Source organism: Diospyros lotus, chromosome 9 (genome assembly GCF_014633365.1).
Source record: "Diospyros lotus cultivar Yz01 chromosome 9, ASM1463336v1, whole genome shotgun sequence".
NCBI lineage: Eukaryota > Viridiplantae > Streptophyta > Magnoliopsida > Ericales > Ebenaceae > Diospyros > Diospyros lotus.
In genome coordinates, this window is record NC_068346.1 from 17,879,122 (window position 1) to 17,905,459 (window position 26,338).

Consider the following 26,338-nt stretch of genomic DNA (forward strand, 5'->3'; position numbering starts at 1 on the left):
ATCCACGATAGGCATATTGAAGAGTATTTGATCACAAGTGGTCAAGTCATATATCGAGCGATTGGGCAGATATATCAAATATATATTGATGGATCGTGAGTTTAATTTTTATTATGTGTAATGGGATAAAATTTTATATCGACAATATTCTTCCTCTGCCGAGCGACAAGGGCCGTGCAAGAGCAGTATTCCAAAAATATTTGACCACAAGAATTACCCGACATCTGGTAAGACTTGGCAAAATTAAACAAGGGGTAAGACTTTGCGGAATAAGGTATGATACATAATGTAAAATCCCAATTAAGCAAGGACCCACATTACTCTGGTGGTAATTCACAATTAGTGGCTAATTAAGGGATCGAATCTAATTATCTTAATTTAAATATGAACTTATATGTGGTAGTAGACTTAATTATATAAGTTGTGCACTATGGTAGGGCCAAGGGTGATGAGTTTGCGATAAAAAATAATAACTACAATTTAAACCAAATATTCTTTAATGAAAAAAAGGACTCTTATGATTTAAACATCATTAGTATATTCAAACCAAATATGTAATACAGCAGCATCTCTGTAATATATTCACAATACATTATTAAATCGTGTTATATGTACTAATAAAATATACAAATTTAATAATCGAACCAGACTTTATAAATTAAACTTCATTATCAATTATTATGTTTGTTTTATGAAATCCGATGGGATTTTCATTAAAAGGCGATAACAACAAATTAGGTGAGGATATTTTTGAATTTTAACACTTTTGATCATCCTTTTGATAACCTAATTATTTATACAAATAATAGTTTTTTACATTATTAGTGATGACACCATTAAACGTGGCATGACATTTTGCTAATAACATCCACATACACACACACAATGATGCTATTAATTATTTGTTACAAACCTTATAATCATTAACACCATATGGTACATACATGCAACACAGAAACATACATATGTATATATACATGCTTACAACCACAGGAGAGAGGGAAAGGGCAGGGGCAGCGGGCAGGGAAGGGAACTTACTCTCCAAATGTCGTTTGACTTCATTATTTTTTTTTTTTTTTTTTTTTTTGTTTTCATTAGTTAACAGGTGATTTTAAGGTTTTTACTTATTAAAACCTAATGGAATGCTATATTATATTCACAATATTTGTCCGATGCGAATAATAATTTCAGAGGAGGGCATAGGTCCTAGCATGGGCCCCACCTCCTGCATGCCCACGTCACGACCAACAGACCACCTCTGTCTGTTAAGAGCCATCACATCACACATAATTGAATTGAGTGAATTATCAATAGCGCTCTCTCTCTCTCTCTCTCTCTGTTGTGGCGCAGTTATCCGTAGCTTTCATCAGGGATGCTTTTGAACCATTCCGCCACCATTTTCATGCAAACTATAAATTCCACTTTAATAGTGAAATTTGTATTTTCTCATTTTGGTTTCTACACACAAATTTGGAGTGGTAACTGGGAAAGGGTAACTGCAATATTCTTCTTTCTTCTTCTTCTTCTGACACAGATTTGGTACTGCCGAAGACGATACTCCCTCTGCAAAAGTTGGTTATAGCTTTCATCTCCCAACGTGGCTTTGATACGCAGGGATTGCTTTCTTCACAGTCCAACAGAACGGGACGTACGGCGTGGCAGAGCAGCAATGTATACAGAGCCAAGCGCTCGAGACAAAGCAGCAGCAGCACCAGCCATGAAAGCTCTGGAAACAACTCTGCAGCGTCTGAGGCCCCTAGTTCAGTCCAGAGCCTGGGACTACTGCGTCGTTTGGCAGCTCGGCGATGACCCTTCCAGGCACTGCTCCTTCCTCCTTTTGGTTTCTGGTTGTGATTGTGATTTCGTTTTCAATCTCTTGATGATTACTCGTTTAGGTTTATCAAATGGATGGGCTGCTGCTGTAATGGTGGTTACGGTGATCATCCATCTGCTTCCATGGTGAACGAGGAGAGGGCAAGGGAAGAAGAAGACCGCCTGGTTCCGCTTTGCAGGGACTTGTTCTCCAGACATCCTGCAAAAACGAGCGCTTGTGTGGCTCTTTCTCGCTTTCCTCCTTCTATTCCCTTGTATTCCGGGTAAAACCTCCATGCAGATAACCGTACGTTAGATTGTTCGCGTATAAACAGCTATTTCTGGTTTAATTGTTGATTAATTGGGCCAATACTCAGGATCGTTGGAGTCACTTGTGAGTGGCCAATTATATAGAATTTTAGGGGTAGAATGATTTTTAATTTTGTTTGTGGAAAGAGTACCGTATAGTGGGAGGAGGACTTCGCAGTTTTTTAATAGATTATCCATTTGTTGTGTTGAACTATATATTTTAAATTTTTATGTCTTGTTTATCTCTTGATCTCTGTTTGTGATTGTGTAGAAACACTGATTTACAGAGTTTTAAAAGCAGGGTTCATGGGGAGGCAGTGATATCAATGGAAGCAAGGTGGCTTAGCTGCACCGAGGAATTATTGATTTCAAATCAATGCCATGTGCGTATTTGAATCTTTCTACCCTTTCTGGCATTATTGTTTCCGTGAAAATGATATCCTCACATAATTTTTATACAAAATCTCATGACGTTTGTTTAAACTCTGAGCCAGTTTGATCGATTTCTTGATTGGTAAGAACCAATGAGAGTGCTCTCTGAAGCAAATGCACACCAACTGTTTGGTTATTTTGTTGACTCGTAGACTATTTTCAAAGATGCTTACATGCATGTGGCTAACTGGTAGTAACTGTATCAAATTTATGATCAAAAGATGAGAAGATTATGGGATCTGGAGGAGTTTCTTTACAAGATAGTTTGATCTTTGATCGATACGACTTGAAGAATTTTCATTTTCTCCTTGCAGGAGTCAACTGGAACCCGAGTTCTGATCCCAGTTGTTGGGGGTCTTATTGAGATCTTTGCTGCAAAACAGGTAAGACTTGAGTATGTTTTTAATTTAGAATTTGGCTTTTCTTGTTTTGAACTAAGAAAGAATCGAATGAATTTTCTTTCCTATCTCTTTCTAGATTCCCAGAGATCAGAAGATAATAGACCTTGTCGCTGATCAGTGTAAAATCACAATGGCCCAAAAAGCCACAAGTGCACAGGACCACTCTGCAATGAGGCTCAATGCACAGCCTCATGATGCTGAATACTCGAACAATCGGCTATCTCACCTTCAGTATCTGAATCTTTTTCCTGGGCTTCCAATTCATTCCCGGGTTTCCCAACCCGGTGCCTATCCTGTCCTTGAAGGATCACCGGCCAGTTCCAATCCTTCAAATGAACACTTCTCGATGGATTCATGCTCTGGCCATCCCTCTCCAAATGTTTCAGTGAGTGAATCAACTCGAAAACATCCAACCTTGAAAAGGCCCATTAGTAGCAGGGATATGCCGGTGAAGCAAGAGTTTGGCTTTCTTGTTGAAAGTACTCCTAATCATTTGGTTGAGAGAGAGAATTTGAAGTCGAGGCTGAGCCTAGAAAGGGAACAGCACCAATCGAAGAATCTGATTACGGAGAGAAACAGGAGGAAGCGGATTAGAAATGCGCACTTTGCCCTACGCGCTTTGGTCCCCAAGATCACCAAGGTTTGCCTGGCTATACTTTGCGTGTATGCCACTTATTACGATTGCTAACGCACTTTAATCACTCTATTATTGAGTTTCTACAGATGGATACAGCTTCAATACTAAAAGATGCAATCGAATATATCGAGGAATTGCAGGAGGAGGAGAAGAAACTCGTTGATGAGCTCAGAGAAATGGCGAAAGAGGAGTTTGACAATAAGAATGGTCACCCGAACATCCCAGAAGCAGGTGCATACCAAGGCACCGGAAACTCAAATGCCACCATGCAAAACAAAGACCCGTCTAGCGTCGATGAGAAGAAACACATGGAGGTATTAAAAGCTCACAAGTCTAAAATAAGATGGTTATTGTTATTTTCATTGACTGTGTAACGGGATGTTACAGAAGAGAACCCTACAAATAAAAATGACTAGTGAGAGAATTAGTGTATCTGACCCTATATATAGTGAGATAAAAGTTTAATATATTATTGTTACTGTGTCATTTTTTGCATTGAAATCATCAATGAATGTTATAGACTCTTGGGTAGGTGCAAGTGGAAGTGAACCAGATTGGTGCAAGGGATTTCTTGCTCAAGTGCTTGTGCAAGAAGAAGCAGGGCGGGTTCCTGCGGTTGATGGAGGCTGTGGATTCTCTCGGGCTTCAAGTGATCGATGCTAATATCTCAGCATTTAACGGCAAGGTCTTGAACATTCTCCGGGTAGAGGTAAGATTGCAGACATGGATTCCCTGCCTTGAATCGAAGAGTTGAGACCGTCAACACTCCATTAAAACTGTTCTTATTGCAAACTCTCAATTCAAATTTGAAATCCCAGGTGAACAACATGGAGATCCAACCGAAAACATTGAAAGATTCAGTAATCAAAAGCTGCACGAGCAGATCGTCACGACAGTCGAGTATGGAGAATCCATGAAGAGAAGAAGAAGCTGGCAGATTCCTTAATGAAATGAGCCAATTCAAATGGGAGAATTGAGGGCTCTCTCCATTGGTGCCAGGTGTCTCAGTTTCTGTCTAACTTTCTACCTTTAACATCAGCTGTATATTGCTGTGCTTTCTGGTGATTAGCAATGGTTTCTTCTCTTGCTAGTGATTACACTTTCATGTTACATTTTGATCACATGCCTACCCACCCAGTTCAGATTTGGATCACATAATAGGTTTTCGGAACAACATAAAAAAAATTAATTTTATTAGCAAAACTTAAAATTATTAATCTTACGAGTGAACAAAGACATAATGTAGTGCCTTTTAAGTTGACAGGATTTAGCGCCCTAATTATCTCGGAATAATCTGAAAAAAGCCTTGCTGGTAGTTACAGATGCATCGCCATTAACGTCTTTGCCCTTATACATACAAACTGTACATGTGTCTTCCCCTCGTTTAAGCTTGATGTGTCATGAGAAAGCCTGTTAAATGATTAAAAAAGCCCAAAATACTAAAATAATTAAATGGGCTTAAAACGAAAAATCCCGATTAAACGAAATCTCGACCAAAACGGTGAAGGTCTCCTAGAGACTAGAATGAAATAATAGACACCCAAAAAAGTGGTGAATTAAGTTTTCAAGAGCTTTTCTTGATTTTAAAGAGTGTTTGAATAAAACACTTTGGCCTTTTTCAAACATTTGAAGGGTAATGGTTTAAAATATAATATTGACAGAAAATGATATGTATAAACTAAATTTAACACAATAAGATTTATCCTTTTAGAGTTTTTGAAATTTGTTTCTAGGAGTATTCAAAGTGATAATAATTTTGCTCACATAAAACACTTACTGAAAGAAGAATGAAAGTGTTGAAATAAAAGAAAAAAATGAACAATGCAGCACACAAAGAATTTATAATGATTCCACCCAACCAGCTTACTCCACCTCCTTGCCTCCCCATCAAGGATTTAACAAATCACTATAACTATTGCAGACTCAGCTATAATCTTAGTTTTTTACAAGTGCAATTGTAACTTATATTTTTCACAAGCTTAGTAATAACCAAATACACAACTTTTATAAGGCTCAATTGGAACCTCTTACACGGTGCTTTTTAAGGATTCAAGCACTAACCACAAAAGTAAATAATGTTTATGTCAACGTTTGAAATTGGTCGACTGTGATCCGTCGACCCGCACTGATTAAATAAACACGAATACGAAGAGAAGAAACAAACAACACAAATAACAAACGATACGCAAGAGAATTTTTACGTGGTTCGGCCAGAACGATGCCTACTCTACGACTGTTCTCTGATAATTTCGGTAGAGTAATAGTATCTGATTGATCCTATCTCCATACAATGGTGTTTTGACCCCTATTTATAGAGTGGGGTGTTTACAATTTTGATTACTTCTAAATATAAAAGGATAATATCACAGATATAATTTGTCCTTATCAACTCCACAAAATCAAGAATAGATTTCACATTGTCGGGGATGTGGTTTGCTCCAAATAAGGCAAATGGGTCTTACCTCCTGTTATTACGCGGCCTTTTTGTCTTGCGAGCTGAATAGTCGATCTGTGAGCTAAATGTGTTGCTGGGAGCTCGCATGATTCCGCGGCCTGAGTTCAGAGTAGGCGACGTGTGACCTGACTCTGATGACCTCAGCCTTGGGCCTATTTGGGCTTCAGGAGATTGGGTCGGCCTGTTGGATCGAGTCCAACCCGTTTCATGCGATTAAAAAATACATATAACATTAACCCCCCCAGCTCTTAGTGCGACCTGCAAACTAAGAGCTGATGCATGCTGGTTGAATCAGGCTATGCGATTTGTCGATCTTCCTTTTTGACTTCTGCCCAATCACTTCAAATCATGCCAACTCGTGCATGGCTCTGTCGAGAGTTGATCTGCATCGCCAAGCTATATGTCCAGGTAGATGTGCTGCTATCTCAGCTAACATACCATGGCTCTGTCGAGAGTTAATCTACATCGCCAAGCTATATGTCCAGGTAGATCGTGTTGCGATCTCAGCTAACATACCATGGCTTTTACTTGGTTTTAACGAGCTGAGAGGGCACACCTAGGAGCTCACAAACCATAACTTGAATCAAGATGAAATGACCCCAGTTAGTGAACCCTTACCTCGATATCACTAATTGAAGTGGTTGCTCAGTAGGTGTCAAACCATGACATTAAGTCAAGATGAATAGGTCTCAGCTCGCAAACCACGACCTGGGGGAGGACCAAGATGAATGCTTAGATAAGCTATAAACCATAGCACAAAGGCTAAGATGAATGGGCCCCAACTCGCAAACCATGGTATCTCTACCCCCAATTTTAAGGATATTCAATCGAATATGAATAAGAGTAAAGTGCAGTAAGCTTACAGAATGAAAAATTCATAAATTTCAATCAGAATTACGAGAGTTAATTGTAACAAAAAGTTGCAACATAAGTGAGAATCAGTTACGCTCATTGGGAGTGAGGATGGAGGTGCTCCGTATTCCAAGCACGTGGGAGAACAGCCCCATCTATATTTGTGAAGTGATATGCTCTGTTTCCCATGCTTTCTTTGATAATATAGGGGCCTTCGCAGTTCGGGCCTAGTGTCCGGTCGCTAGCCTTGTGAGCTCTATGAAGAATAAGGCTTAACCCGAGATCACTAACATCATAGCATCGAACTTGAATCCTCCTGTTTGTAATACCTCATAGCCCGTTGTTAATAGGCAACCACCTTCATGTGACCTATTAGAGGTTTCTGCAATACGAGGCCCACCATGGATAGTAAAAGTAGTACTTACTACAGGTGCTCAATCCTATTCTAGAGCTTGACGAGTCTCTGGTTGAGCTGGTTGTTGGGGTTGCTAGCTTTCTGGTCTCACCACATAATCATGCAAGTGACCTCTCTTGATCAATTCCTCAATTGTGTCCTTCCATGCCCAACATTCGGAGGTGTTGTGCCCCTCCTCGTTGTGGTAAGCACAGAACTTGTCCTTATTTCTGAATCTATTGGGAGTCCTTATGGGATTAGGCCTTCCAAAATCCTCCCGGCTCTTCTCAGTAGCGAAGATCATATCTTGAGTGTCAGACAGGATGTTATAGTTCTCATAACGACCTTGGCGCAGAGATTGCTCGCCTCCTTGCTCGTTCCTTGCTTTCTTAGCGACCTAATCATTGGAATTTCGCTCCTGGCCCCCTTTGTCATTGTCGCCATTGCCCATCTTCTTGTTTTGGTTAGAGATCCCGGTTTCATCCTTTTGGTTACCCGCTTCTTCCAACCAAAAGTCTCTTCCCATCTAATTTCCTTTACAGCTCATTCGTAGAGCTCGCCCAGGTCCCTTGCGGGAGATTTGTAGATGCTCTCATAGAGCTTCTCATCTTTCTGAAGTCCCACAAATATTGCAGTCAGAATACTCTCGTCTGATGGGTTCTCAACATTATTGACCTCGCGGCTGAACCTCTCTATGTAGTCCTTCAAGGATTCGCTGGATCGCTGGAAAACCGTAGCGAGGTGACATGTTGGGGCGAGCTGCCTTCAGAGTGATCTGTACTAGTTAATGAACCTCCTCTAACACTCATCCCAGCTACAAATACTGCAAGGACGAAGACTTCTTAACCATGTCCGAGATATGTCCCCAGGGTTGCGGGGAATACTCGACACTTCACCAACGAGCTAGAGGTCTGCAGATCCATTTAGAAGTTGAAAGCATCCAGATGGTCATATGGGTCGTGTTTAGCCAACTTGCTCATGTTAATTAAGTTTTAATGATTAACAAAATATTTTTATGATATAAATATTTTCTCTTACTCATGCAAAAAATAAATTTATTTTGAATTAAAAGAGAATTGATTTTAGACATGTTTTCTTGTTTGAATCATTTATGTCTCTAAAGCTTATATTTGAATTTTTAAATTTTGAATTAATGGATAATTGTTTTTAGACATATTTTCTCTTACTCATACAAAAAGTAAATTTATTTTGAATTAAAAGAGAATTGCTTTTAGACATGTTTTTTTGTTTTAATCATTTATGTCTCAAAAGCTTATATTTGAATTTTTAAATCTTGATTTCTCATGCAAAAAATAAATTTATTTTGAATTAAAGGTAAGACGTGTTTTCTTATTGTTTGAGAAAGTTTAAACATTTTTTGAATTTCAAATATCATATTAACCCTTTCTTTAGTGGCTAAAATGCTTATAAATATTCTCCCTAAACTCATTTTTTTTAGTATTCAAGTACTTCTATTGCATATCCAAAGCACCCAAAAGCTCTCAAACGCTCTCAAGCAAAGCATCCAAGCAATCCAAGGCTCTCAAAATATTATTGCACATCCACCGAAGAGCCACAAGGCAAGAGGAGAAAAATTCTTCAAGTCTTCTACGACAAATCCAAACTTCTCTATTTGAGGTTATAAATTTATTTATTTATTTAAATATTATTACCCTGTATAATTTGTTCTTAATTGCTTATTCGTGTCCAAGTGTAGACAAATTATTTGTGACATTTAGATTACTATTGTGGATTGTATAGGTTTCCTAGAACCATTAAAATATAGGTAAATCTAGTTTTCAAGTTAAGTTAAGAAGAAAACCTTGGTGTAGTGGTTGTCTAAAACTCATTATAATCTAGGTGTGTATCTAGTTTATAAGGTGAGTTAGTGTGGAAATCTTGGTGAAATTATTTTAGTGGAACCTCAAGGGTGGTTAGACATTGGGAGAATGGAATAAGTGTATTTGAAGACATCAAACTACTATAAATTGTCTTGTGCCTCATTGTATTTATTTTTGTTATATTTTGTGGTTTACATTTATTATTAATCTCAAATATAATTATTATATTTATCAAATATATATTTTTCAATAAAATCATTAATCGAGAATATTTATTAAAATTGAGAAATATTTTAATCACTCAATTCACCCCCTTTCTTGAGTAGCCATACCCTAAGGGACCAATGGGTAGCTATCTCCATTGTACTGAGGGATGTTGGGGACCTTGAATCTGCAAGGGAGAAGCTCCAACTTGATTTTCCTGGAGAATGGGGTCCTCTCGCTGCGGTCTCTCCTCCAATCATGAGCTCTATGTCGCGCTTCCAATTGTTGGACCCTTTGCAGTAATTCCTCCACGGTTGGGTTTTGATCCACGGATTGTTCGAGGGGAGACCGCCTCTCCCATCCGCTACCTCGCTCTAGTGAATAACAATCTCGTGGCATATGTCGTCTCCTATTCCCAGGATTTGGCGAGTTGCAATATGTGGCGCGACCTGGGCTAATCCTGGTCGAACTCTCCCTTGGACGTGGATCCCCACCTCGCCGACTCCCTTCATGAATCTCTTGACAGCGATCTCTATTACAATTTGCTTTCACCCTCAGATTTGTGGGATGTGCCTCCAGTTCTTTTCCTCGAGATCGCCGCTCCTCTGATCCCCTGGCCCGGGAGTTCAAGGAATGCATAGATCTAGCCTGCCGCGATGTTCCTCTACCTTCCCTTTCGTCCAGAATGGGTCTTTCATCTGGAGGTTGTAGGACATCTTTGGGTGGTGCTACTTCCACCTGATTTTGGACAACTTGTACCTGTGTTTAGGCTAACGCCCTTACTGCATCCGCGAGCTGCATGACTGTATTCTCTAATCCCTCATGTCGTTGTTTCCAGGTATAGATCACCTCTATCCCTGGGACAAGGGTCACAGACTGACCGGGAACCCAGGAGGGGATGCTTGAGGCAGTTCCAACCAATAGGGGAATGGAAGCAGTTGCAGCAGTAACGACTATGCCCCCGATAGGCGGAACTTCCGACAGTTGGCTAACATAGTCTTCAAGTTGGTTGACCACCACTTCAGAACTTCTTGTGTTTCTTCCTTTTTCCATTGCTATCGATCAGAGCGGTGCCCTCCTTCTAGCGCCAAAATGTAGACGTTTGGGATTGGTCGACTGTGATCCGTCAACCCGCATTGATTAAATAAACACGAATACGAAGGGAAGAAACAAACGGCACAAATAAAAAACAATACGTAAGAGAATTTTTATGTGGTTGGGACAAGACGATGCTTATTCCACGGTTGTTCTCTAATAATTTCGGCAGCGTAACAGTATGTGATTGATCCTATCTCCATACAATGGTGTTTTGACCCATATTTATAGAGTGGGGTGTTTACAATTTTGATGACTTTTAAATATAACAGGATAATATCACAGAGATAATTTGTCCTTATCAGCTCCACAAAATTGGGAATAGATTTCGCATTGTTGGGGATGTGGTTTGCTCTAGATAAAGCAGGTGGGCCTTGCCTCCAGTTATTACGTGGCCTTTTTGTCTTGCGAGCTAAATGGTCGATCTGTGAGCTGAATGTAGGGGTGGGCAAAAAAATCGATAAACCACGGAAATCGTCTGCACCAAACCGCGTGATTTTTTGGAGAGATCGGTTCGGTCTAGTTTGAGAAATCCCCAAACTATGCGGTTTGTGAATTTCTCAGTTTGGTTAAAACCGAACCAGCCAAGTAGTGTGTTAATAAAAAAAATTAAAAAAATTAAAAATATATAAAATGCATTATTATAAAAATGAAAGCAATGTTTTCCTAGTTTTATTTTAAAAAAATGAAAACAAGAACAAGAAACCAAAAACAAAAAGCATTATTAAACATTCCCTTAGTTTATTAATCAAGGTTCCAGTTCAATGATGCAGTGATGAGGACTAAATTGCAATCTTCCAAGATAATCACTACTTGGTTGTGTATGTCTAAAATTTGTTTTCATTTGTAGGTATAATTTTAGATTTTGTTTGGTAGTTAGTATTGATTTTATTATTTTACTTAAAAATTCATAAGGTACTAGATAAAGTAGCTGAGGAAGCACCAAACCGCGGAAACTACACCAGACCGCATCGCAAAATGCGGTGCGGTCTGGTGCGGTTTTTGGCACCAAATTAGATCGCGTGGTCTGATTTAATGCCAAACTGCATGTGCAGTTTGGTGAATTATATGTCCCCTAAACTGCCCAAACCGCACCATGCCCACCCCTAGTTGAATGCATGACTGGGAGCTTGCATGATTTCATGGCTCAAGCTTGGAGTAGGCCACATGCGACCTGGCTTTGACGACCTCAACCTTGGGCCTATTTGGGCTTCAGGAGATTGGGTCGGCCTGTTGGATCGAGTCCAACCCGCTTCATGCGATCAGAAAATACATATAATAGTTTATAATTTGAACACCTTGAGAAGTTCTACAAAATAGAGAACAAATAACAAGATTGATTTCTTATAAAGAAAAGAGAGATAGAAAGAATGAAAAAAAAAATAATATAAGCACTTATTCTCTCTTTTTCTAATTGAAGATGAAAGTTTATAAAAACTTTTTGGCTCAAGACAATAGAAAGTATTCAAGAACGACAGTCTTGTATCTTCATCTTCATCTCCTTTTATAGTTGTTGTCTAAAGAGTAAGATCTACATAGACAACTTTCTTTTTTTTTATATATATATAAAAAATCATTAAAAATATTCAAATATCAAGATAAATGATTGGGGTAAAATTTTGAACTTTTTGAAGCCTTAACGGTCCAAACTATGCATTAAAAGCACTTGTAACGGGTAGTTCAACTTCTAGTTTAACAGCTCTATTTTTAAGTATCGGCACAAAATTAATTGACTAATTTTGGCTCTTAGTCGAGTAATTTTGTTATTAGTCAACTAACAGATTTCAATAATCGAGTAACTTTTGTCTACACTCTATTATACTCTTAAACTACTCGATTGAACTCAATAGATACTTGATTATATATACACTGCATGCTGCCTGTAATACCCAAGAACTTCAGGTCAATTGGGAAATAAGTATTTTATTAAAAAAATGGGATTTAGGGAAAATCGGTATCAGAATAGCCCGAGAGATTGATCGAATCGACTGTAAGGAGTGCCTTGGAGCTGAGATGCCTAAGGAAAATGATATGGAATTGTCGAGTATTTCGAGGTATAATTTATGGCATCAAAAGAAATTGGATCGAAAACAGTTTTCAATACAGCTGTGATTTAGGTTGAAAAATCGAATAATTGTAGGGGGCTTTCGAGAAGTCAATGGAACCCCGAGTAGCGTCATATTTAGTATGTAAAGCAACTTTTCAGTGGTTTTAGGAAAAACAAAAGGTTTGCGACCAAAATGAAGATTCGGGCCTAAGTGTAATTTCTCGAATTTTTTTGAGGGAGGTCGAAATGGCATTTTTTTTTTATTTTTGGGGGAGAAATGAAAGGATTAGAACTTGAGAGTCTCATTGGAAATTAGGAAAAGTTCAGGGGCTTTGCGAAAAAGGGCCAAACCATAAGCGACAAAATAGGTGGGGCAAAAGTGAAAAAAAAACCAAAAAAGGTTGGCAATGGGAAACCGACCAAGCCACTATCGGTCGCTGGTCGCTGGCTGTCGATTTCAACCACAGGGAACACGAGGGGGTTGGTCAGGAATGCTTTAAGGTCGAGCTTGGGTCGACAACAGCCATAGGGGTGGTCGAAATTTTGAGAAAATCGATCGAAAATCTGGTCGATTTGTCAAAGCTCTGTAAATCATTTTTTTGGTCGGATAAGGGTGCTTCTAGGTCGATCTAGGGGAGGTAGAGACGTCTAAGGCGTTGGATTAAGTGGGCAAAGGCATTTCAAAGCTCGGTTTTGGCTATAAATAGAGGTCGAAATGGCCAAGAACTTTTAGAGAATTAAAGCTCAAATCGAAGGCGTTTGAGTAACAAGGATAGAGGGATTTTGATCCTTGAGAGTAGTAGAGCATTTCTGAAAATTTTGGTGAGCAAAGGAGTAGAAAGGAGTAGTAACAAGGATGGTCTGACCGAGAATTCGAGCTGTCGGTTGGACCCCTTCCGTCCATCCTTTCGAGCCATTCCAAGCACCTTCTTGATTGACTAGGCCTGTAGATTGTCAAGATGCAAAAATCCAGCATCGTCGGTGTGCCGGAGCCGAGGAAGAAGATCGAAGAGTGAAGCTCACGCGTTTTCTCCTGCTCGCAGATCACGCACGGTGGGTGCGGGCTCGTGAAGGGCTGGAAAAATCTAGAAAAATTCTTGGAAAATAGAGAAAAATAAGATCTAGGTGTTTGTGCAAAAAGTTTTGGAGTTAGTTTTTCTAGTTTCTCGATTTTACGTGCAAACAAAGCATCGGGGTAAGTTCTGGAATTTTATTTTGAAGTTCTTATCATATTATGAATTGTTGTAGAGAAAGATTTGAGGAATTAGTTAAGGAAGTATTTATTTGGAATATTAGAGAGGAAAATAGGTGAAAAAAAGAGAAATATGAAGAAATTATGAGGAAAAATAAGTTTTACCACTTACTTAAATGAATATGATGATTATGATGCTTTGAGGCTTAAGATGAAATGACTTGTGCGAATTTTGAGGTTGGCACGAAAATTGAGGTTGGGCACACAAATTGAAGCAGTGCATGTTTTTTGAGGTACCCTAAATTTTGTCAAAATTGAGAGTTTTTACCCCAAACTTGATTTATTGTGAGTGTTTTTACTTTAAAATTTGATTTGATTCTATCTTAAACTTGATTTGATTACATGCAAAGTTTTGTTGCATGTCAACGGTTTTAACCTAAGATGGTTGGTTTCATACGAGTTTGTCCCGAAATATTTTATGCATGTGCATTGAATTTTGAGCAATAAATTATGTACATGAAATATTGTTTCGTATGATGCATTGAATCATGGTATGTGGCATCGACATGTTTTTTTTAGTTGGATGTCAACATAGGATGTTGCCCCGATAGTGTAGCCATAATTCCCCAATGATGTTTTTCGGAATAACGTACAAGGATATCTCGTGTTGTGTGCTATGATGACTACCTGGGTTTCGTGTCGGGCTAGGTGGCTAGGGAATTTACACTAGGGTGACTGATTGTACATGTGGGATAGGATGTCAACTTATGATGTGGCAATTGAGTGATAGCACTAGGGAAGCGTGCCAAGCGAAAATGCTCATTTGTGACAGGGGATGAGAGTGGACACCACCCTTGCGAGTTGACAAGTGAAGTGGTGGGGCTGAGAACGTACAGATTCCCGGAGTAGCTCAAGTGGTGGGGCTACGAGTGGACGCCACCCTAGGGACCATTGAGCGGTAGTATTGTTTCCAAGATGGACATGGATTCCCAAGATGGTGTTGATCATCATGTGGCCAGGATTGTGTTGACGTGATCCGAAATGCTTCTGAGTGGGAATGTAATGATGATGGGATGATTCCTGAGTTCATGCATTGATGTTCCCCCCTCTTAAGCTAGGACTGTGTTATGCCAATGTGTTGATGTGATTACGTTACCTTTAGAGATATGACATTTTCCCTGGTTAAGGTTAAGTGTTGTGTGGAATTTTCTTAGGCAGGGATTTGTCATGATATTTAAGTTGTTTCATGTCTTGCATACATTTATGAAAATATTTTGAATTCTCACTTAGATGATTCAGCATCTTATTTTGAACTTTGTCCCTGGAATATTCTAACGTTCCAGGTTAAAGCAACTGTGCCAAAAGGAAAGGAATTGTCGAGAATTGACGGCAACTTGTAGGTGGATCGTAGCATGTCTTTTGGATTATTATGTATTTTATTTGGATGATGTGATGTTAAACAATAGCACGATTTTGATGTTATGGATGAAATAATTTCGGTTATGTACCATATCAAGTTTCAATCAAGCTTCCACCTTTATGATGATATTACCTGTCTTAACTTAATGATTCTAAGTTTGAGAAGGTGATACAGGATTATTGGGGAACGATTTATATTATCTATTGGTGGAAAAATATATACCCCCAAAATCCGTGAGTTATTTATTCATATAACGCCCCTTGGGATGAGTGGGGTGTTACAGTTGGTATCAGAGCTTAACCCTATTTGGAGATTTGGGGAATAACAACTTGAAGATTTAAGTAGTTTTGTTACAGTTGGTACCAAAGCGAACGTTTATTTGGAGACTTAGAAAAAAGCCTGACTTGGAGACTTAAGGGGATCTGATACAGTTAAAATTAGTCAAAAACCCTGATTGAAGACTCAAGGGTACTAGTGGAAATTGAGAATGATCGAGTTTGGAATAATTTGGTATAGATCGAGGATCCTAGGGAATGGAAAACTTAGGATAGTTTGGTTAGTGTTTTTGAGAATAGAATTTGAAAATTTTGACGTTTGATTTTGATGATGGATAGTGAGATAAAGATCTCGAAATTGGTGAAATAGGGATTGAGGTAAAGTTAACTCGAGGAAACGACTCATGTGAACGAGTCGAGTATGTTGGGTTTAGTATCGACTTAGAGGATGATATAGTCAAGGTATAGTCTCGAACTTCGTAGAGGTTTTTAGAGTTAGAAATTTTAACGGTTTATTATATGGGTAGGTTACCCCTAAGACGATCGCGTTGAAGCTGAAAACCATTAGCAAGATTAAGGTTTCCTCTAAGAGAGTTTGGCGATGATTAAAGAAAGTGTTCTTCTTTTTCAAATAATGTATACTCGGGAAACATATCATGATAAGCTTTGTATCAGGATGGGTCGTATGACTGCTTTGGGAGACTAGCTGAATTTAGAGTTACTTTAGTTTATTAGAATCTCGTATTAACAACTATTTTGTAGGAACCATATACATTTGGAAATCTCAAGGATTCTAGGGGTTTTGGAATTTGGAATCAATGATTGTGGAGTTGAGGTAAGTCTATTTCATGGAATTCTTATATCAATCTTGAGAATATTCAGGTAAGGATTAATGGTCAATAGTGACAAAAGAAATCGGATATTATGTGAGAGGGATGTGAAGATTTCAATTAGATTTCGGTTGATAATGAAGGTTGAATTACAAAATGAAATTTGGGAGATAAATGGAATTAGTCAAGAATTTTTAAGGATCTCTCAATGTTACAATTAGAAAAGATTTCGAATGATATGAGTCGTTTTGGAATAAGGATGATCGCCTGTAAAGAATTACAACGAGAAATTCTTGGAACCATGGCATGCCTCGTAAGGTTGGATCGTAGGATAATGCAAATTAGGGATTTGCCAAAAGATTAGTGATAATATGTGATTGAGGTAATTGGATGATTTTGAGAGTTGTTACTAATATTGGTGATTTGATTTGCAGAGAGCAAAATTTCGAGAAAGAAATTTCTTGAGAGGGGAGAATGCAATACCTAAGAACTTTGGGTTAATTGGGAAATAAGTATTTTATTAGAAAAATGGGATTTAGGGAAAATTGGTATCAATATAGCTCGAGAGATTGACCGAATCGACTGTAGGGAGTGCCCTGGAGCCGAGATGCCTAAAGAAAATGATATAGAATTATCGAGTATTTTGAGGTATAATTTATGGCATCAAAAGAAATTGGATCGAAAATAATTTTTAGTACAGCTAAAATACAGCTGTGATTTAGGCTGAAAAACTGAATAATTATAGGGGACTTTCGGGAAGTCAACAAAACCCCGAGTAGGTTCATATTTAGTATGTAGAACAACTTTTCAGTGGTTTCAGGAAGAAACAAAAAGGTTTGCAGCCAAAACAAAAATTTAGGCCTAAGTGTAATTTCTCGAATTTGCCCAATAAAGGTTGAAATGGCATTTTGTCTGGATTTTCGGGGGAGAAATGAAAGGATTAGAACTTGAGGGTCTCATTGGAAATTAGGAAAAGTTCAGGGGCTTTGTGAAAAAGGGTCAAACCATAAGCGACAAAACAAGTGGAGCAAAAGTGCAAAAAAAAAAAACAAAAAAATATTGGCAATGGGAAACCGACTAAGCCGCTGTCGGTCATCGGTCATCGGCTGTCTATTTCGGCCACGGGGAACACGAGGAGGTTGGTTGGGGATGCTTTAAGGTCGAGCTTGGGCCGACAACAGCCACAAGGGTGGCCGAAATTTTGAGAAAATCGACCGAAAATCTGATCGATTTGTCAAAGCTCTATATATCGCTTTTGTGGTTAGATAAGGATGCTTCTAGGTCGGTCTAGGGGAAGTAGAGACGTCTAAGGTGTTGGATTAAGCGGCCAAGGGGGTTTCAAAGCTCGGTTTTGGCTATAAGTGGGGGTCGAAGTGGCCGAGAACTTTTAGAGAATTAAAGCTCTAATCGAAGGCGTTTGAGTAGCAAGGATAGAGAGCTTTTGATACTTGAGAGTAGTAGAGCATTTCTGGACATTTTGGTGAGCAAATGGGTAGAAACGAGCGAGATTCGTAGCTTCGCGGGAGCCCTAGGCGGACGATCTGGCCGAGACTTCGAGCTGCCAGTTGGACCCCTTCCGGTCATCCTTTCGAGCCATTCCAGGTACCATCTTGATCGACCAGGCCTGTAGATTGTCAAGATGGAAAAATCTAGCATCGCTAGTGTGCCGGAGTAGGGGAAAAAGACCAGAGCGTGAGGCTCATGTGCCTTCTCCCACTCGCAGATCACGCGCGGAGCATGCGAGTGTGTGAAAGGCCGAAAAAATCTAGAAAAATTCTTGAAAAATCGAGAAAAATAACATCTAGGTGTTTGTACAAAAAGTTTTGGAGTTGGCCTTTCCAGTTTCTCGATGTTTGTAATAACTAGCCTCGTTTTACGTGCAAACGAAGCATCGAGGTAAGTTTTGGAATTTTATTTTGAAGTTCTTAGCATATCATGAATTATTGTGGAGAAAGATTTGAGGAATTAATTAAGTATTTATTTGGAATATTAGAGAGAAAAATGACAGAAAAATAGAGAAATATGAAGAAATTAAAAGGAAAAATAGGTTTTGACACTTATTTAAATGAATATGATGATTAGGGTGCTTTGAGGCTTAAGGTGAAGTGACTTGTGCGAATTTTGAGATTGGCACGAAAATCGAGCTCGGACACAAAAATCAAGGTAGTGCACGTTTTTCAAGATACCCTGAATTTTGTCAAAGGTGAGAGTTTTTACCCCAAACTTGATTTATTGTGAGTGTTCTTGCTTTAAAAATTGATTTGATTCTATATTAAACTTGATTTGATTACATGTAAAGGTTTTATTGCATGTCAATGGTTTTAACCTATGATGGTTGGTTTCATATAGGTTTGTCCCGAAATATTTTATGCATGTGCATTGAATTTTGTGCGATAAATTATGTACACGAAATGTTATTTTATATGATGTATTGAATCATGGTATGTGGTATTGGCATATTTTTTTTTTATGGGATGTCAATCTGGGATGTTATCCCGATAGTGTAGCCGTAATTCCCCAAGGGTGTTTATCAGAATGACGTATAGGGGAATCTCGTGTTGTGTGTTGGGATAACTACCTGGGGTTCCGTGCCGGGTTGGGTGTCCAGGGAAGTTACACTAAGGTGATTGGTTGTATATGTGGGATGGGATGTCAACTTATGATGTCGCATTTGAGTGATAACACTAGAAAAACGTGCCAATAGAAAATGTCCATTTGTGATGGGGGCTGAGAGTGGACACCACCCTTGCGAGTCCACAAGTGGCGTGGCTAAGAGTGTACACCATCCTGGACTAACTCAAGTGGCAGGGCTGCGAGTGGACACCACCCTAGGGGCCATTGAGCGGTAGTATTGTTTCCGAGGTGGACGTGGATTCCCAGGATGGTGTTGATCATCATGTAGTCAGGATTGTGTTGACATGATCTAGAATGCTTCTGAGTGAGAACATAATGATGATTGGGTGATTCCCGAGTTCATGCATTGATGTTCCCCCCTCTTAAGCTAGGACTGTATTATGCTAATATGTCGATGTGGTTGTGTTGCTTTTAAAGAGATTGCATTTTCCCCAGTTAGGGTTAAGTGCTATGTGGGATTTTCTTGGGCGGGGATTTATCGTGATATTTAAGTTATTTCATGTCTTGCATACATTCATGAAAATATCTTGAATTCTCACTTAGATGATTCAACATCTTATTTTGGACTTTGTCCTTGGAATATTCTAACGTTTCAGGTGAAAATAACGGTGCCAAAGGGAAAGGAATTGCCGAGGATTGACGGCAACTTGTAAGTGGATCGAGCATGTCTTTTGGATTATTATGTATTTTATTTGGATGATGTAATGTTAAACGATGGTACGGTTTTGATGTTATGGATGAAATGATTTCGATTATGTACCATATCATGTTTCGATCTAGTTTCCGCATTTATGATGATATTATATGCCTTAGCTTAATGATTTTAAGTTTGAGAAGGTGATATGAGATTGTCGGGGAACGATTTATATTATCTATTGATGGAAAAATATATATCCTCGAAATCCGTAAGTTATTTATTCATATAATGCCCCTCGGGAGGAGCAGGGTGTGTAATACCCGAGAATGATTTGAGGTCATAAATAATATTTAATGAAGGGCATAAATGGAATTTTTGGAAAAATGAGGCTATATGGTACACTATCGCAGCTTTGGATGACTGAATTAGTCGGAAGGAGTACCCCGGACCCTAGATAGCCAAGGATAACGGTGTAACATAGATGAGTAATACGAGTTATGATTTTTAGTGGTGCAAGAAATTAGATCGGGAACAGTTTTCGGTACAGTTGTTGATCTGGCTGAGAAAATCGAATCGACGTAAGGATCATCCAAAAATTCAACGGAGCGTGTCAATGACCTATATTTTATGTATAAAACAACCCTTAAGTGATTTTAGGTTGAAAACGAATGGATTTAAGGTCAAAACGATCAATCGGGCCTAAGTGCAATTTTCTAAATTTGCCCGAGGGAGGTCAAAACGGTAATTTTTTGGGAGTTTCGAAGTTCAAATGAGAAGTACAAATCTTGTAGGACTTAATGATGGTATTGGATAGTTCAGGGGTGCATTGAAAATGGCAGAAAAGTCATTTAAAGAAAGTGGGGGCTAAAGTGCAATTTAGCAAAAATTGCATAGTGTGAACGCAAAGGGTGAAGACGGCCGCCGCAAATCCTCGCACATGGAGGCCAAATCTGGAGATTGGGCGGTTGAGGGAGGCTTGGGGGAGGTCGTATCCGGCGGTGTGAGGCTTGGAGACCAAGTTATGGCCGTTGATTGGCCGAAATACGATCGGTTTTTGGGTATAAAAGGGGCCGAGGGTTTTAGATTTTGGGGCGTGAAATTGAGCTTGTTTTCGGATGTTTTTGGGAGAGTGATTAAGGGATTTCTGATCCTTGCGTCAAGGAGAAGAAAACGGGAGTGTTTTGAAGCTTTTTGGATTAGTTTGGAGGCCATACGAAGCTTGGCCGAGAATAGGTGGCGGACCGCCTACCGCCGCGTGCAACTGGCCGTTTGGGCCATTTTTCAGTGGCCTTTCGTCCTGAAACCGGTACCCATGTGATCGACTTTAAGTGGGCTACAAGGGGGTACCCTTGTTTTGGCCATCAAAGCAATCGCCGAAGACTGGTTCAACGAAGAAGACGGTGGCGCGTGCAGCCACGCGCCAGCTTCCACACGTACCCACGCGCCAAGCGCGTGAGGGCGCGTGACAGGGGAATTTTTGGTATTTCCTCTTCTAGTATTTTTGTTAATTTATTTTAGGAATTACCATGTTGAAATATTTTGGAAAATATTTGAGGAGATAATTATTTTGGAATTATCGAGGTGAAAATTGGGAGAAAATAGAGGAAATTATGAAAAAATTGAGGAAAATAGATTTTAATGCTTATTTAATTAAATATAATGTTTAGGAAGTATCTCGGCTTGAGGTTGAGTACAAGTTCAAGTATTTGGTGATTTGGCACGCAAATCGAGGCTATGCACGAGGATCGAGGCGATCCGAATATGTTTGAGGTGAGTGGTTTGACTCTAGTTTTACCTTGTTTCGGATATGTTTTGGTGTAAATGTAGTGAGTTCAGGTGAACGAGCGACACGGTAGGGCACTCGAGACCAGAACTCGGGATGTTATGCTTATGCGTTTTATTCGTGTATATATGGCATCATTTACATATTGATCATGTGGTATATTGCATCAACTGTTTTTACTTGTAAAAGAGTCTGTGCATGGCGTGTGATTTTCATATCATCGAGGTATTGATTTTCGTGTCGTTATTGGGTCCATATGGGACGGGATGGGGTCTTCTTGACAAATGGGACAAGGTTAATTCTGGTGAACGAGTGACACGATAGGGCACTCGAGAGATTAAGTATGTCGCGGCAAGGTCAACCCCAACGGTGTGTGGAAGGTGTTTCCACGGGAGGTTGAGTATGTCAGAGAGATTTCTCAAGATAGACGTGTTTGCATGTGTCATTTTGTTTGTGTATGCCATGCTCGTATGTTTTTCATGCATTTTGTAAACTGTTTCATGCCGTCACTTAGATGTTTTGTCATCTAACCTGGGTTATGCCCCTGGAATGTTCATTGTTTTCAGTCAGGGACTGCTGCGAGGGCAAGGACATGGCCGGTTGAAGGTCAACGGTGCTTAGATTGATAGTCGTTGTAAACTTTGGGGTTTTAGTATGTATTTCAGTTTGTGTATGAACAATTGTACGATAACGTTGTTATCATTTGATCATTTGTATTACATATTTTGTTATGGAAATACTATGTAAGATCCTCGGTGTTTGATGTTAATGTATCCGTTGCGTTATGATATGTCTCGTTTAGCTGTTAAGATTATTGATCTTGTTAAGTTAAACGGGCAAGACTGGGGTTTTCGGGATCTTGTGTGTGCATGTGAAGGTTGTTCATGAAACACCGCGCATGGTGATGAACTTGGAAAAAAAAGATTCCCGAAAATACCCTTATAGTGACACGCTCGACGAGGCGGGGTGTTACAGGGTGTTACACTACCAACCTAGAGATACATAAAATAATCGACTATTACACAATAATAGTTGATTAAACATCAACTTATACTCAATTGCTCATAAAAAATACTCGATTAACACCTCATAATCATTGTTCAAACACAATTACTTAACTATGGAATTGACATACTCGACTAATACAAGATTTTACTCGATTATGCTTAATACTTAGTTGATTAAGAGGATATATCACTCGACTATCACTTTGATCACTCAATTACTTTTGATATAGTCGAAACCTTGCAATTCATACTCAATTAATGCGAGCACTTACTCGAGTAATATTCAAACATACTCGATTTTACTTAACACCTTACTCGACTATCATTTAATCAACATATATTGTTTTGAATATTATCATCAAAACACTTTTCTCATTAATATCAAAATAACATAAACTTTAAGCTTAACCAAATAGGATGCTTAAAACACAAGTGATATTTGTGAAAGTTGATTAACACTAACTTTTCAATCACACTCACTTGGTTACATAGAGAGCCTTAAAACATAAGAGAGATATATATATCAAGCACATAGCTTTGAGAACAATATATAATACTCAACTAAGAACTTTCTCTTTTCTAGATTGAAAATAAGAATCATTCTACCAAGCTCACAACATGAAAGATAAAGATGCATCAAAATGACTTTATGAAACACACTCACATGAAACATTCATAAGTCAAGTAACTTGTATTTATTTGACTAAAATATATAGAATATTACAAATATGTTGAGCACAAAATATGTTATTCAACAACAAACCACAACATATAACACAAATATACTCTAGCTTGAGCATTATGATCTCTCAAAACAAGAGCACACACGAATAATATCTATAATTTATTCTATAAGCTCTAAAGCATCATGATTTTTCAATCATACTTAAGAATACATATAAGCTTAACAAAGCATATATGACTTCTATCCTGTAAACTTTAAGCTATTATACACAAATACTATTAATGCATACTTTGAGTAATTCTTGAAAGATATAAACTTTAGAATTCTATTACTCAAATACATTCAATTTAAACATGAGCGACACTAGGAAGTATTGCTTGGAACACATACAACATTTAAGTTATTTCAAGAACTATTATGACTATATTTAGATGTTTTAAGATAAAACCACTTAATTACATCTACATTCTTATTCTAGTGATTAATCATCATTCGACTACAAGCCTGAAAAGATAGATTCTTTGCAACTTAACTAGATGTTACTTGAAATCAACAATCCTATAAATACTTGAATCAAAGCAATAAACATTCAACTAATAAAATCTTAAATGTTCTTCTATTAAATTTTAGAACGTTGAGAGTCTGAAGAACATGATATCAAATAGATAACTTAAACTTTATGAAAAAGAACTTAGGATTGCATGCCTAAGCATATATACACATTTACTTAAGAGTATGGATAATTGACATTTAAGCATCAACTAAATCACGTTACCTTTGAACTTGAGTAATGCTTTCACATACTTTGATTACTTAAAATATTCTTCAACCTTAAGCTTACTTTTAAGTGTTGTTGAGGATATATGATATTTATCTGTGACACTAATGCGTTAAGATACTTAAGATATCCCATGAAATCTTATAGCAACAAGCATATTGACAAATCGGAACAAAAACAAGATTAATCACAAATAACCTTATCATGAAAGATAAGACAATATCAATTCTATAGATCAAAACCCAAGTACCCTCACTTGATTATATGATTACTTACTTAAACATTAGATATAAAACATAGAACACATTACTCTTAATCTTTGAATAATATTGTCACATAAAACACTTAGCATAGCATGAGCTTTACAAAATACTCATACATTACTTTACGATAACCCTAAAGAAAGACATATTAAAAATATATTAATACAGTATATGGCTAAAATAAGTTTAACACATGAGAATATTAATAGATAAAATATACTATTAAGGTTCCTTGACCAAGACAACCTCCACATATATAACTTATCAAGATAGGCTTAACATCCATATAGTCTTAACATATCCTTAAGCAATATACTAATGCAAAACATATTAATAAGCCTACGAGAGCATAACATAAGAAGAAATTAAAGTTTTAACATAGAGCAATTATCATCAAAACAATTAGAGCATAAAACTGAACAAGTCTCCAAATAACCAAAATACTAAGAGAACTTACAATCTCCCAAAGATCAATGCGCTAGGAGACCTTACAATCTCCTAGAAACTGATTGGATGGGAGACCCTTTACGGCCTCCTGATTATTAAGAAACCGGGAGACCATTGATTGCTCGGTTGTAGAAGCCCTGGACACTGATCGGTCTCCCGAAGATCTATATCAGGGGACTATTTCTTCCCCTCAAAGACGGTAAACCACCAGTAAATTTCTCCTTAACTGAGAGGGTCCCACACAAAACGCAAAGAAGATAACTCCTGTATCTCAAAATTACTTTGAGAGTTCTATAAAAAGAATAGACATTATGCATAAAGAATTCTAATTCTAGTAGAACTTGCAATATCAAGATGAACATTAATTATTTATAAAAATCTTAATTCTAGTGGATGTAAAAAAAATTTATATTTCTTTATAAATAAATAAGTTCTCATTACAAAAAAAGTGTGTATCTAATACTGATTTTAATACAATCTTTAAATTTTCAAAGTTTAACTTAACTATCAAAGTGTTTGTACAAAAAAAATTTCTATGTTCTCAAATAGTTCTTTTTCTTATAAAGTCTAAACTATTTGATAAAGATATTTTTAATTAATAAATTTATTATTATATTTGAGTAATGACAAATATGAATTAAAAACATCTTAAATCCGTTATTGGATAAGCCGACCAACTAACTGACAACGTCAAGCTGTGAAGAAGGTTGGTTGATGAAAGCTACATAAATATTTTCAATATATGGCCGCATTAAAGTTTAAATAGTGATCTCCATCAACGGTGACGTCAATCTACTTCTAGTAAATGATTGATTGATTAAAAAAACTAACTCTTTTTAATCATTATTTATAATAGGCAATTCAAAAAAATAGCAGTACCTTTGACTTGTGGGAGACAAATGTTACATTATATAGCATCTTAGGTTATTTCCAACCACTTGTCTCTAATCATATTTTTTATTTGACTCTCTACTATATTATAAATAATTTATTTTTTAATTTTATTTTATTTCAAAAATTATATTTATTTCAACCACAATCCCTATTCCACTCTTCTATTTACTTTCTTATTTTATTTATTTATTAATAAATTTAAATTCTAATTTATTTTACCTTATCTATAATTTTTATTACTATAAAAATTTAATATTTATTTTTCAATTTAATAATAAATATTACTAAAACCTAACCATAATCCAATTGTTGTCATGACCGACTGAAAACTCTATTTTCATCCAATCTCCACCTCCACCGTGAGTGACCAAATTTACCCAACAACCATAATTGAAGTCGGGAACCACAATTACATAAATCAAAGGCATGTTGTGTTTATTCGTCTTTCAGACCTTGGGTGATAACGATGTTTTGTCTTCTCCAACCGTAGACTATGGCGATGTCTTCGAATAATAATAAATCAGCTACAACGTGCTTCGACGACAATGGTGATACCTCTTTTATCTTCTTTGATAGAGCTTTGTGCTTTACTCGTGACAATGGTGATGTCTCTCATCTGACGGTGATCGTTGTGATAAGGGATGATGTGAACACTGGGGTAGCCAAAAATGGCGAGAATTTTTCCGTTTGCTATTTGAATGGCAAGCAATATATAGGATGGCGAACTGCATTGGAGCAAATAGCGATCGTCCCCCTCATTAAAAATTTGGCTTGGTAAGAGAAATGATGATCAGTTAGAGATAACCTTAGTAATAGTTTTTCTTACTTTTGTAGAGAAATAAATTTACATTTTTAAATCTCAAAAAATTCACAAACAAAATACAAAATTAAAAAAAAAAAAACTGAAAACATGATGACAAACGAACTTAAAAATTATTAAATATATGTAATAATTTAATTTATAATAATAGTAATAATAATATGTTTTAACTCTTTTGGTTTTAGACTTTTTGG

The 26,338-nt window shown here is 37.5% G+C and overlaps 1 protein-coding gene across 4 annotated transcripts; it reads left to right on the forward strand.

Annotated features, from left to right (window-relative positions):
* The first annotated feature begins 1,467 nt into the window (after window positions 1–1,467).
* Window positions 1,468–21,987, forward strand: LOC127810159 (transcription factor bHLH90). 4 transcript variants are annotated; one of them, XR_008025378.1, is made up of 9 exons: window positions 1,468–1,818; window positions 1,896–2,096; window positions 2,393–2,504; window positions 2,868–2,936; window positions 3,031–3,594; window positions 3,678–3,905; window positions 4,124–4,300; window positions 4,410–4,590; window positions 21,817–21,987. XR_008025378.1 is itself a non-coding variant. In XM_052349454.1 (8 exons), the coding sequence occupies exons 1-8, from the start codon at window positions 1,670–1,672 to the stop codon at window positions 4,506–4,508; spliced, it is 1,545 nt and encodes a 514-aa protein (XP_052205414.1). In that variant the 5' UTR covers window positions 1,468–1,669; the 3' UTR covers window positions 4,509–4,761. The 4 variants fall into 4 exon arrangements, 3 of the variants coding, with proteins under 3 accessions (XP_052205414.1, XP_052205412.1, XP_052205413.1); XM_052349454.1 differs by lacking the exon at window positions 21,817–21,987 and having other exon boundaries at window positions 3,732–3,905; window positions 4,410–4,761; XM_052349452.1 differs by lacking the exon at window positions 21,817–21,987 and having other exon boundaries at window positions 4,410–4,759.
* The last annotated feature ends 4,351 nt before the right edge of the window (window positions 21,988–26,338 follow it).

Coding starts and splice junctions, on each gene's coding strand:
- LOC127810159 (XM_052349452.1), top strand. CDS start 1,670: ATGTATACAGAGCCAAGCGCTCGAGACAAAGCAGCAGCAGCACCAGCC. Junction 1,819..1,895: donor CTCGGCGATGACCCTTCCAG/GCACTGCTCCTT, acceptor TTACTCGTTTAG/GTTTATCAAATGGATGGGCT. Junction 3,906..4,123: donor ATGAGAAGAAACACATGGAG/GTATTAAAAGCT, acceptor ACTCTTGGGTAG/GTGCAAGTGGAAGTGAACCA.